Genomic DNA, 13,180 nt, shown 5'->3' with positions numbered 1-13,180 from the left:
TGGAAACAATGATTTAAAGAGAAAACCCCTTATCACTAAAAACAAGGTAAAATCTCGAGTTTATGAGCAACCACTCTTTATCAAATCCACCATTGAAGGTCAAGCATACAAAGGGACAGCCTAACAATTGATGTGCCTAGTCCCCAATAAGGTCTTCGGACTTGACTTCACTAGGTATATAGTAGAACTACAAAGATCTCAAATTCAAGAAATTGCTTGTTGATCCACAATTACCTTGAACTCGCCAAGATACTCTCGGTCGCTAGATAAAGTGTGTGTTTGGGTGAGTGGTTGTATTAATTTTCAAGATACTCTCACCCCGTTTTGCGGATGGTAATGCCCAGCTTTTAACCTCGTTTGGTGGGGCGGCCCGGAAAAGTGGACCCGTCCCAACAAACACCCCACCAAATAGAGCCAAAATATCTAGTGTTAATATTCAAATAACAAAAATAATTATTAAAAAAAAGGTTTGAAAAGTAGCGGGCTATTTTCGCAGGTAAAGTCAGCAGGCTCAATGTGGTGCAGTCCATGGCCCATGTACAGTTCACCTGTAAATATCAGGGAGACTGGAAATTCTTTCGTTTTGGGTTACACGTGGAAGTAAACGAGAGATTAGTATTGGTTGACGATATTTTGGGTGAATATGGACCACAGGCACTCTGTTCATGGCCCATGGAACTTATCTCCACCCGGAACCACAAATTTATTTATTTAACAAAAATATATATATTATACTCTAATTTTAATAATTTAAATTTTAGTTCTTAATCCAACAAAATAAATTACCAACCAAAATATATAAATTAATATCAAAACTAAACTTATAAATCAATTAGTATTTTCATCCTCATATATTTCAAACACTTTATAGTATGTATTTGTTCATATATTTTTTAAGAAACAAAATATTTCTTATCACTAAAAGATTATCAAACGATGTGATTTATAAGCATGAACTCATTTTCATTATTTAAGTAATCTAAAATATTGAGTCAAGAGCGGACAATATTTCAAATGGGTTGGATTGGATTTAGGGGTGATAAAAAATTGATTCCATAATGGTTTTGGGTTGGTTCCGAGTCTGACAGCATCACATGTTTACGAAATATTTATATGTTCGAACCCTAATCCGGATTGAATTTCTGACATACTTAATTAATCATGCCCAAATTATTTAAATTTGAACAAGTAAATTGCACAATAACTTAATCCGGGTTACGGTATGGACAAATTTTTTTGTGTTTGGACCTTAATTTCGAACATATAACTTATGTTTAAACTTGATTTAATCCGAGTCAGACAAGTTCGATCATTCGGATAGAACATAATTTCGTCATCCCTAATTGGATCTCTTATCTCGCTCTTATCATTCCTCTCAAAATTTTCAAATTATAACAATATTTTAAAATGTAATTTTTTTTGTAAAATGAATTTTAATTTTTAAAACATTTATCAAAATTTTAATAATATAATGTCGAAAATACTCTGACCGGTCACATTTTCTGGACGAGCTGAGCTGAGAGGGTTTTCTGTTCGACTCTCTCTGCTCTATGTAGAGACGTAGAGTGCGTGTCTCTGGGAAGCGCTCTCTTTTTCTTATCTTTTTAATTTTCGTCTGTCCTATCGGAAACCAAGTTCCCAACTTTCTCACTCATTTTCCGTCCATCAAACATGGGATTATCCACCAAGTTCGGCCGCCTAGAACTTCGCTCCACCTTCTTCACCGGCTCATCGTCTTTGTTGGATGTACAGAAGCCTGTATTTAGACCTCATCTGAAGCCGAATTCGGTCTCTGTGACAGCAAATTCCGTCTCGAGAAGTCCCAATTTGCTCAAAGTCACTCCCTTTAACCCTCGAAGAAGAAGCTCCGGGATAAGAGCGCAATCGTCTACTGCTACCCTCGAAACAGCAGAGGCTGATGCCAGAGCCGATATCGAATCCCTTTTTTCTGACAATTCTGCGGAGGAATTTGAGAGGAACCGTAACAAGAACAAACAATCCTCGTCGAGCATTTCGTCTGGGGTCAAGCTCGAAAATATCAGCAAAAGCTACAAGGGTGTCACTTTATTGAGAGACGTCACATGGGAAGTTAAGAAGGGCGAGAAGGTCGGGTTAGTGGGGGTGAATGGTGCTGGCAAAACGACCCAGTTGAGAATCATCACTGGACAGGAACAGCCAGATTCGGGGAACGTAATCAAGGCTAAACCTAATATGAAAATTGCGTTTCTGAACCAAGAATTCGAGGTGTCATTGAGCAGGACTGTGAGGGAGGAGTTTACTAGTGCGTTCAAGGAGGAGATGGAGATTGCTGGGAAGTTGGAGAAAGTGCAGAAGGCCATAGAAAGCTCTGTGGAGGACTTGGAGTTGATGGGTAGGCTTCTGGACGAATTTGATTTGCTGCAGAGGAGAGCGCAGGCGGTGGACTTGGATGAAGTTGATGCAAAAGTCAGCAAGTTGATGCCAGAGCTTGGATTCACTGCTGAGGATGCAGATAGGCTGGTCGCATCATTCAGTGGTGGGTGGCAGATGCGGATGTCGCTTGGGAAGATTCTGTTGCAGGTATCCTGATCATTTTTATATTGTCATTCTTTGGTGTTTTGCTTTGTGATGTTTATTGCCTGGATTTATCTTGCATCCCCTAGTTGATTGCTAAGGAGATGGCGTTACTATGAATATTGAACTGTGCTCATTACATACTGACGTAGTAAATTTCTTTAGACTGTTAGTTCTCCCCCCCCACCCCAAGCCATACCTTAATTGTCATTTATGGAGTTTGGCATGCTTATTTCTCGCACTGCTAACCTGTGTTTCTTAAAAAGTAAGTACAAGTAGAAAAGAGCGAAAGTGGTCTGGCAATGGACCTTATTCTTTGTTTGGGGCTATGATTGGATTTCTAATACTGGAATAAATTGTAAGTATGTATTCTAAGCAGTGCAATGTTATTGTAGTTTGGCGTTTGGTGATGTAAATAAAATTGTGCGATCAGGTTTATTTTTGCTTCATTTTTGCAAAAAAAGAAGAAGAAGAAATATGTCCTCCTTTGCCGCACTTGTGATTTTACAGTATTCTTAATGGTGGTTGCCTTTATCATGAAAACAGATTTCTGTCCCAAGTGCACTCTTGCTGAATTTGGTTCTTTAGTTTGGAAGCATTGATGTGTAAGAGGAATAGTTGGAAGTTGTGCTACCCATTTAATTTCACCAGTAGTCATTAATCGAAGTAAGCATACTTGATTTGAGTTTTGAGTGAATAAAGTGGTGTTTGTGAGCATCTTATGTGATATTTCTGGGTTGTGCTATCATTAATGCTTTATGCTAGGAGTCTATAACATGGACTGGAGCATGACTCTTTGGTACTTGACATGGACTTTGTCTACAGGATCCTGATTTGTTGCTTTTGGATGAACCCACAAATCATCTTGACCTTGAAACAATCGAATGGCTTGAGGGTTACCTCACAAACCAAGATGTGCCCATGGTCATCATATCTCATGACAGGGCATTTCTTGACCAGCTATGTACGAAAATTGTTGAAACAGATATGGGTGTGTCCAGGACATTTGACGGAAACTACTCGCAGTATATCATTTCAAAGGCAGCCTGGATTGAATCCCAGAACGCTGCATGGGAAAAGCAGCAAAAGGAAATCGGGCATACAAGAGGTTTAATAAATAGATTAGGTGCAGGAGCAAACTCTGGACGCGCTTCCACTGCTGAAAAGGTATGTTAAAATCTACACTGCATGCAGCTTATAAGGTATGAGGTACTGAAACATATCTGTTATATATGCGTACAATGTGAATCGTTCATGTCCGGAAATTTTAAAAATATTCTATTGCTATTTTAAGCCAATGAAAATCTCAGTACCTATGTCCAATGGGCATGGATGGGAAACATAAGTCTGTATATGTATGATTATGTGTTTTGCTGCATGATAAGTTTTCATTACATTTCATCTATTTCTTTTTTCCCTGGCATTATCAATTCCTTATGCAGCATTTAACTGAAATTCTGGTCTCTTTTCTGGTAACCAACAGAAGCTAGAGAGGCTTCAAGAGGAGGATCAGATAGAGAAGCCATTCCAACGGAAACAAATGAAAATTAGGTTCCCTGAGCGGGGAAGAAGTGGAAGATCGGTAGTGATGGTTAAAAATCTAGAATACGGCTATGAGGATAAAGTGAGTTCACATTTGCTAAATAGAGAGGCACTGCTAACATGGAGTTTTTATTTGTGACTGTGTCCTTGCATACTGTTTATGACTTTTACTTGCATTATGTGACAGGTTCTATTTAAAAAGGCAAATCTGACAATTGAAAGGGGAGAGAAAGTTGCCATTATTGGCCCAAATGGGTGTGGAAAGAGTACTTTACTTAAGCTGATACTGGGATTGGAGAAGCCAAAACAAGGTGACGTTGTCCTTGGGGAGCATAATGTTCTACCAAATTATTTCGAGCAGAATCAGGTCTGTTAATGAGTTGTATACTATGGTATTTTTAATCCATGCCCGTGTACATCTGATTGTAAATGCTGACCGAGTAAATGGATTTCCTTTTAGGCTGAAGCTCTTGATTTGGATAAAACTGTGGTTGAGACAGTAGCAGAAGTTGCAGAAGACTGGAGAATTGATGATATAAAGGGACTTCTCGGACGTTGTAATTTCAAATCTGATATGCTAGATAGGAAGGTTTCCCTCTTGAGTGGTGGTGAGAAGGTAATTTGGATTAGCTTCTTATATTCTTCTCTTCAAATTGAACTCCATGTAGCTTCGATCTGACTGATAAAATTTTTTTTGCTTCTTGCTCAGAGTTTCTATTGAAAACTACTTATACTGTTTTCCTAGATATGTAGCATGTATTTAGATAACACTATGACAGTTATACCATGAATATACTGCCTCGGCAGTGGTCGATTGGCCAAGTAGTTTTTTAAACGTTCTTCAAATTATCTGATGAATAATTTGTGGAAATGCAATAAAAGAATGCGACTGCTAATTCCTGTCCTAATTGTAGAGACCTGTTTAATCAACTATTCAACTCGATTTTTGGGTTAAATTACACCATTTTACTCTATTTCTGTGTCAATAATGGCTTGTGTCTTCTTGTTGAACTCCTGAGGAGCATTTTTTTTTTCTAGGAGTTATTACACATATTAATTTGGTATATGGTATTGAATTTCGCAAAAGCAATGATTGTTGCCTTGCATATTTCGTCGATGAGACAAACTGGGTGCTCTCTTCCCTTTCTTTCAGGCACGCCTTGCTTTTTGCAAGTTCATGGTGAAGCCATCTAGTCTGCTAGTTTTGGATGAACCAACAAATCACTTGGATATACCTTCAAAAGAGATGCTCGAGGTTTAAAAATTCTCCATTTGCTCTTTTTGTTTTTCAATGTTTCAGTTTGCTACAAACATTGTAGAACTTAGTTTCATTACCAACATACTCATTCTTCAAAGTGTATTTTTTCCATCAGGAGGCTATATCGGAGTACACAGGGACTGTCATCACTGTTTCTCATGATCGATACTTCATAAAGCAAATAGTTAATAGGGTAGTAGAGATCAAAGACTGCAATTTTCAGGATTATTCAGGCGATTACAATGTAAGTGTAGCTATCTTCCCCTTCTCCTTTCGAAGTTATTGATGCATCTTCAGGCATTTACAAACGTTTTCTAGTGCAAATCGTGAAAAACTAGCGATGTATGAAAAAACAGAAATAGGAAAAGGGAATATGGGGAAGTTTTGGTTATGCTATGCTGGTGTACTGTTTATTGAATTGTAGAGGATGTATTGGTCAGTCTCTGATTACCTGGTTTACATGAAACCTTCATACGTACAGTGACATGCAAAAATATGATCATTCCCATCTTTGACGCATTGGAATTTCATTGTCACAGTATTATCTGGAGAAGAACCTTGATGCAAGGGAAAGAGAGCTTGAACGTGAAGCAGAACTCGAGGAAAAGGCTCCCAAAGTCAAAGCCAAATCCAAAATGTCAAAGGTAAGCTTCATCCTCGTCATTATTGCACTGGAACATCACGGGAACTACATGATCTACAGTGTTGTTTGAACCAAAACCCTGTATTAATTTCGTGTTAAACAGGCCGAGAGGGAAGCTATGAAGAAACAAAAAAGGCAGGCCTTTCAGACAGCTAAACAAAAATCGAAAGGACAGAAAAATGCAAAGAGATGGAATTGAGCAGTCGAAGGCTGACAAATGCGCAACAATGGAATTGAGTGATTCACCTGTATTATTCACTCAGGATCATCACTCTTTCCTAAGCCAATTATACTGTCTAAATGGCTTAGGAGATGAGTTGAGTTGAGTTGAGTTGAGTTGGCATATTTTGAGTCATGATGTACTTGATGTATATAAACAGAAGACAGATTTTAGTGTAAAATTTCAAGGCTTTAAGTTGGAATGTGATGAACAAATTGATTGGGAATGAGGTAGAAAGTTGTGTACACTGTCAACATAAACGCTATGTCGCAAGGAGATGCTTGATTGTCAAAGTAGGTAAATGGGTTAAAATCATTCCAACTTGAAAGCTCAAAGTTGAAAATTGTTCTAATATGTACATTCGGGTAGAATTTTAACTATTCTGCCAGTCGATGATTGTGTCATATTCGGGTAGAATTATTCACTCGGAATCTGTCTAAATGGCTTAGGAGATGAGTTGAGTTGGCATATTTTGAGTCATGATGTATATAAATATGAACAGAAGACAGATTTTAGTTGGAATGTGATGAACAAATTGATTGGGAATGAGGTAGAAAGTTGTGTACACTGTCAAGAAACACGACATAAACGCTATGTCGCAAGGAGATGCTTGATTGTCAAAGTAGGTAAATTGGTTACTTGAAAACTCAAAGTTGAAAATTGTCCTAATATACACATTCGGGTAGAATTTTAACTATTCTGCCAGTCGATGATTGTGTTGGAAAAACGAATACTTGAACCCGTCACGATACAAGATCTTTACAAACCAAATAAGCTGAGTCTACTTAATCAGTCTATATATATAAAGAAATTACAGCAGCCTAAAGCCAACAAATGAATGTCTGAAACAATTGGTGTGACGATGTTTTTAAGTTCATATCACAGGTAAACTCATTTGATCTGAGTATGCTTTTGAAGATTGATCCAGTAGAAATTGATCACTGACTATTCAAATTTCTTGACGAGTGAGAGGTCATTCAACATTTTCTCACTTGCCTCGTCGTCTTGACCCCGTCCTTTGGTCTGCATAAGAAGTGACAGCATTAATGAAATGCTCCAAATTTTCCAAATCAAGAACCAAATATGGTATAACATACTCTCTTAACCATTTTCACAAGAAGATTTAGACAAAAAGTCTCAAAACTGCCTGAAAAAGTCGAAAATTCTGTCGAAAACCCCTTAGTTGTATACGGGCATGAATAAGTAGTTGGTATTCTTATCAAATTGGTGAGAGAGAATTAAAAATCCGCCTACCACTAACTTGATTCATCATGCGAAATTTTCGATTCTCAGGAGCTGGAAGATAGTACTCGCGAGACATCAAATAGTTTATGCAGCAGGTGGAGGAAATTTGAAGAAAAACATCAAATAAACATCACTGGCATCAGGCTTTTTGTATCGGCTGAAACGCTTCACATACTGCAGTGAGTACTCTAACACCCTGCAGAATATAAACCACCAACAATTAACTAAATCCATTGAGGTAACAAATGATCACAAGCAGTGCAAAATTTGTAAGTTTACGGTCTTCTATGACAATCTGCCGGGATGATTAGAAAGCTGCAAAGCTAATGTTCATACTTTGTATATAGCTCCTGAAAATGCAGAAACAAAGAGAGGATTCCAGAAAATTCACAGTTCCACACCTGGAGTACAACCCAATAAAGCTAAAAAGGTTTAGCTCTTAGCCAATGCTGCATTTGCATTCTCATCAAAACAGTAAGGTCTATGAGATCAATGCCATACACTTCATCAAAACATCCTACAACCAACGTCATAACTTGTGTCCATCTTTTTTGCTCTAATAATAAACTGCACTTCTTTGGGACATTTCTTTTGCCAATCAATCAACAACCCTCCTTTATACGTCTCACCTTGGGACTTGCACTCGTCCCAAATAAGAGGACGGGCTACTATTCCTACATTCTACTTTACCAATTAATCATATCATAAACTTGTCATTAGTCACACGCTTTCTACAGATCACCTTTCTTCAAAGACAGCCTCAAAACTTGTTCCTTGATAGCTGTCGATCTTTCCTAAAAGCTCATTTTCTTCCTTTCTATAAATACCTTAGCTTCTTCTTATAGAGTGCGTTTGGTTTAGCTGTTTTTCACTTGTTTTCTGTTTTCATTTTCTAGAATACGTTTGGTTAGACATTTTGGAAAATTCAGAAACGGAAAACAACTAGAAAACAGAAAATGTGAAAAAGTCGTTTTACTATTTTAGAAAACACGGCATAAAAAGACGGAGTTCTCCGTCATTCCTCATTATTACGTAAAAGATGTAGAACGTGTCAGTACGAATTCCTCCCATTCTTGTTATTGTTTTTTATTAAATAATTTCTTAATAGTTTAATAGGTTGTCTTTTGACTTTTCGAAAAAAAGTGGACCACCACCTACACTTAAGAAATTCTGCCTGTGCATTAAGTAGGATTAAATAAAAAGATGTAAAAAATATTTATGAAAAATGTATGAAATGTTTGGGTTATATCCAACGGTCAAGAGTCCTCCTTTGTTTTGGACAGAATTTTTCCTCGTTGGGCGTTGCAAAACTCTGTCCTGCTCGGATGATCAACACGGATTAGATTATTGTTTGGTTTACTTGTTCAGATTTAAATCTATTCAGGGTTGGTCAATTAAGTATGCCCGAAATCTAATTCGAGTTAGAGTTCGAACATGTAAATATTTCGTAAATACATAATGTTATTTGATCCGAACGCATTTCTTACCATCCGGCATCCCTACCCATAATGCAGCTATTGCAGGCTCAAAAACTGGACAATTCAATTCATCCATGTCAGGTGTTTAATTGGTCTCCATAATATATATTTCTCGTGTCATAATATATATATTGGAATGGATCATCGATCCGGTGAAAGGATGTCTATCGGGAGAGTTCTAAATCTCCTTTTTTTTCTTCCTATTTTATGTTTTAAAAAACATTTTTTGTACTTCAAACCAAACATGTTTTCAATCTTTAGAAAATAGAAATAGAAAACAGAAAATGAACACAGAAAATAGAAAATGAAAACAAGAAAATATAAAACAAACCAAACGGACTCCTTCATACCATCGTTATCTTCACTAGAAAAATATTATCGACTCTGTCCATATGGGACCTTCGATCCTGAAATACTGTTTCCATCAAGCTTTCAACCACAATAACATCCCCTTATGTGCTTCTATATTCTAGATTTTCGAGTTTACTTATTCTATCATCGGAGTCTCTTTTGATCGACACTTTTCGAGTTTAACAATTGACATGTGTCTAAACAACTTAAAAATACTTAACTAAATATAAGGAAATCAATAAATTGAAATATAATGTTAACAAACTTTTATAAACGATTTTTTCCCCTCTTTTCAATATTTAAATTATTAAAGGTTAATATATGCATTTAGTATTATTTTTTTTGATCGGGGAAGGAGATGTCACTCGAATTCGGGATTCGAGATTACATATGACCCAGCTTGTTAACTGAGTTATTCGGGGTTCGTTAAACGATTAAAGTTAGTAATTAAACCATAAAAGTTATATTAGTCGAAATATAACACTGTATATATTTAATTATGCTACATACTCTTAATAAATAAAAATTTCATAATTACAATTCTTTTTTCTAAATATTAATAATAGAATATTTTGTTAATAAATCATTCAAGCTCTACCCATTTATAATAATAAGAAAATAACAGAGAATTCTGTATTAATTTTGGAAAAAACAATTATGCTTATATTTATAAGGTCACCCTGCACATCACACAAGTTTAAGATGGAAATAAAAGGAGTGTCATTAGATGCATACCCCCCAAATATGAAGTTGTTTGTACCGAAAATAACCTTCACACGTCAATTGATACGTTATAGTACGCGCCTCACATTTTGCAAAGAGCATCCAACCTCGTGGTGACACGTGACGGAGACAGAATATTTTTATTATTGACATTTGTTATTTTGCAGGTTTATTTGGAATGCTACAATCTAGATCTTGCATGTCATATAAAATTATAAATGTTACTGGATTCAATATAATATCAAAGAAAATCATATCATGCTATCATTTTCTTATATAAATAATCTATAAGTCTTCATCAACATTGCCATAGATTAATCTTTCCCCTGGATAAGAGCCGATAAGATCAATTATTACCTACACAATTAATGATCAAAGTTTCTTTTTTTTTATTGGGAGACAAGCTTTTGCTGTGTGATTATGACTCAAATTTGTAAAATAATTTTTTATGGAGGTAGTGGAGTAAGTACATACCAACACCACCAATCCGTTGTCCTAATTTGGTCAAATATGCAATTACTTATATGGTAAATATTCATATTTTTTGAATTCATTATCAACCAAGGAAATCATTACTTCGAAATTGATAGATAATCCAAGAAATTATCTTTCGATTTTGTATTCCTTTTCGACAAATTGCATTATCGCGTTTCCAATCTAGGTTCACGCCCGCTTCAAGGAGATTATTACCAGGCAGTTGCATAACTATATGGACTCAAAAGGTTCTGAGTTCAATTCCGTTTATTAGAATTTTTTGTCCAATACGCATCAATAATATTGTCCACTTTGAGTTGTTCGGTTCATGAGGATACATCGGATCCGCATGCTTTGCCTTTCCTGAAGGTCACTTATCCCAATGGTGCTCTCAGAGTAGCACGCTTAATTGGGGAGTTACTACGAGATGTTTTCATCCTAGAAAATATGTTGTTAATGGTTAGAAACTAAAATTATCTATATATGTTAACACTCCCTCGAACTTGTGCGATAGGTTATATTAGATCTAACAAGTGGACTTTACGAGTTATGGTTTCTTGTGGGTGGTTTGTCTATTGGACATCCAAAAGGCCCTACAAATACCCCTCACTTGTGGGTGGTCTGTCCATAATGACATCCGAAAGGTCCAACTACTAACTCAAATTTGTTGAGCTGGCTCCGATATCAAATTAGAATTTTCAACCCAATACACACCAACAATATTGTATGTTTTGGGTTGTTTGATTCCTGTGTATATATCAGGCCCGCATAGCTTTGCCTTCCCCAAAGATCATTCATCCCAATAGTGCTTTCACAGAAGCATGCTTAACTTCAGAGTTACTGTGAGATTTTTCATCCAAGAAAACAGGTTGTTTATGGTTAGAAACTGAAATTATCTATATATATATTTTAACCCACTAAGAGTAATATTCTTGTATCTTCTAAATGGGTATTGGGACCTTTATTTATAGTGGAGACCCTCCTCCCACTTCCCCAAAAATCAACAACCATATTGATTTTTTGGGTTTACTTAGTCCAAAATCATCGCATGATTTGAGGTATAACCACCCCACTAAATATGGGGTTGACTCAACCAATACAAGACTCATTCAACACACATGTTCCAACAAGATTTAGGTTGCATTGATAATTATTGACTTACCAAAGTGCTTGAGGAATGAACTCATAGTTAATATTTTAAAAAATCTACGAATATATCTTTCATTTCACTCTCATTGGCCAAAACCTCAGAACTTGTGAAGCCACGTTATAACATCCGATTCGGGTGAGAGGGGCGACAAGTCTTTACAATACAAATTTGATGGTGCTGGGTGAACTACCTTGACCAAATCCTAATAAATAGAATTGAAAATTTGATGGGTGAGCCACCATGACCTAACCCTAATATCTTCTATCTTCTAACTATCATTCTAATAAAATGATTCAGCAATTATTTGATCTGGCGCGCACTCACATATATATGTATGTATGTGTCTGTATATGTATATATGTATGTGTGTATATATATGTATATGTATATGATTCTCAAGGACAACATATTCTCAAGGGCAACATATTTCAATGAGAAATATGTTTCTCATTGGAATCGAATCTTGGACGCATATATGTCTAACCCGATCAATTGTCAACTTTTGACACACATATTTGATATAATAGGCTATGCCTTGTTTTTCTTTAAACCACTAAACCTTATTATCTAATAAGACCTAACACGATTAATCATATATTCTTCTCCCAAAGAGGTCATAATCAACATAACAGGGTAAATTACTAATTAGAGGGGCCTGTTTGGTACCCGTAGCTGGAGACATGACATTAAAAGGGCGAAAAAGAAGAAAAGAAAAGAAGAAGACGTACATCACATGAAAAAAAAGAACAAAGAAAAAAGAGGTCATAACCCTCATAATAGGGAACATCTGATAGCTGGCAGACATGAAATGAAAAGCAAAAAAGACATCACATGAAGAAAGAAAAAAAAGCGCTTAGAAATAAAATCATAAATGTGCGGTGTTCGATCTAATGAATCTAAAGATATATTTTATGTTCGAAATAAAAATCAAATTCATTGAGTTCTAAACATCGAATGTTTTGAGTTTATATATCCAACGATCTAGAATTGTTATACCTTTTTAATTTTAAATTTCATTTTTATTTTGAAAAAGAATATATCATTGGATCGTTAGATCAAACACGCCATATTTAGGATTTTCAAAAAATATATCAAAAAAACATAAATTTGACCCTCAAAAAGCTACAACAGGGTCTACTGTAACCCCACCCCTAGGTGGGTATGATTCCACAACAAAGAGGTCTAATCAACATAACATAGTAGATTATTAATAATTAGAGGGGTTACGTACCCATAGCTAGAGACATGACATGGACCAAACAACAAAAGAAAAAAAGAAGACATCACATGTAGTGTTTTGAAATACGAGCTGGACCGGCCAGTCAATAGAAAATCAGAGAAATTAGCGGTAGGATTTAATAAAATAACAGTTTGATCAAATATCGATTCAACCGGTCAGTTTCCAATATGAATACCGGTTATCCGGTTTGCAAAAATTCAAAATTGATAAATTTTCAATAAAAAAAACAAAATATGAAAATAAATAAGTAAAAAAAAGAGAGTAAAAATTGAACCTAATTGAGATTTAAATGATTATGTTGGA

General features: G+C 35.8%; 1 protein-coding gene across 1 annotated transcript; it reads left to right on the top strand.

The window, feature by feature from the left end:
* Window positions 1–1,500: 1,500 nt before the first annotated feature.
* LOC119999072 (ABC transporter F family member 5-like) lies at window positions 1,501–6,411 on the top strand. Its single transcript, XM_038846584.1, has 9 exons — window positions 1,501–2,559; window positions 3,379–3,720; window positions 4,037–4,177; window positions 4,283–4,462; window positions 4,556–4,711; window positions 5,249–5,350; window positions 5,469–5,597; window positions 5,893–5,997; window positions 6,100–6,411. Exons 1-9 carry the CDS (start codon window positions 1,672–1,674, stop codon window positions 6,193–6,195), a joined length of 2,139 nt encoding a protein of 712 aa, XP_038702512.1. The 5' UTR covers window positions 1,501–1,671; the 3' UTR covers window positions 6,196–6,411.
* Window positions 6,412–13,180: the final 6,769 nt, after the last annotated feature.

Source organism: Tripterygium wilfordii, chromosome 5 (genome assembly GCF_013401445.1).
Source record: "Tripterygium wilfordii isolate XIE 37 chromosome 5, ASM1340144v1, whole genome shotgun sequence".
NCBI lineage: Eukaryota > Viridiplantae > Streptophyta > Magnoliopsida > Celastrales > Celastraceae > Tripterygium > Tripterygium wilfordii.
Note: the sequence above shows the minus strand (reverse complement) of the source record. Positions and strands in the feature narration are given on the sequence as shown.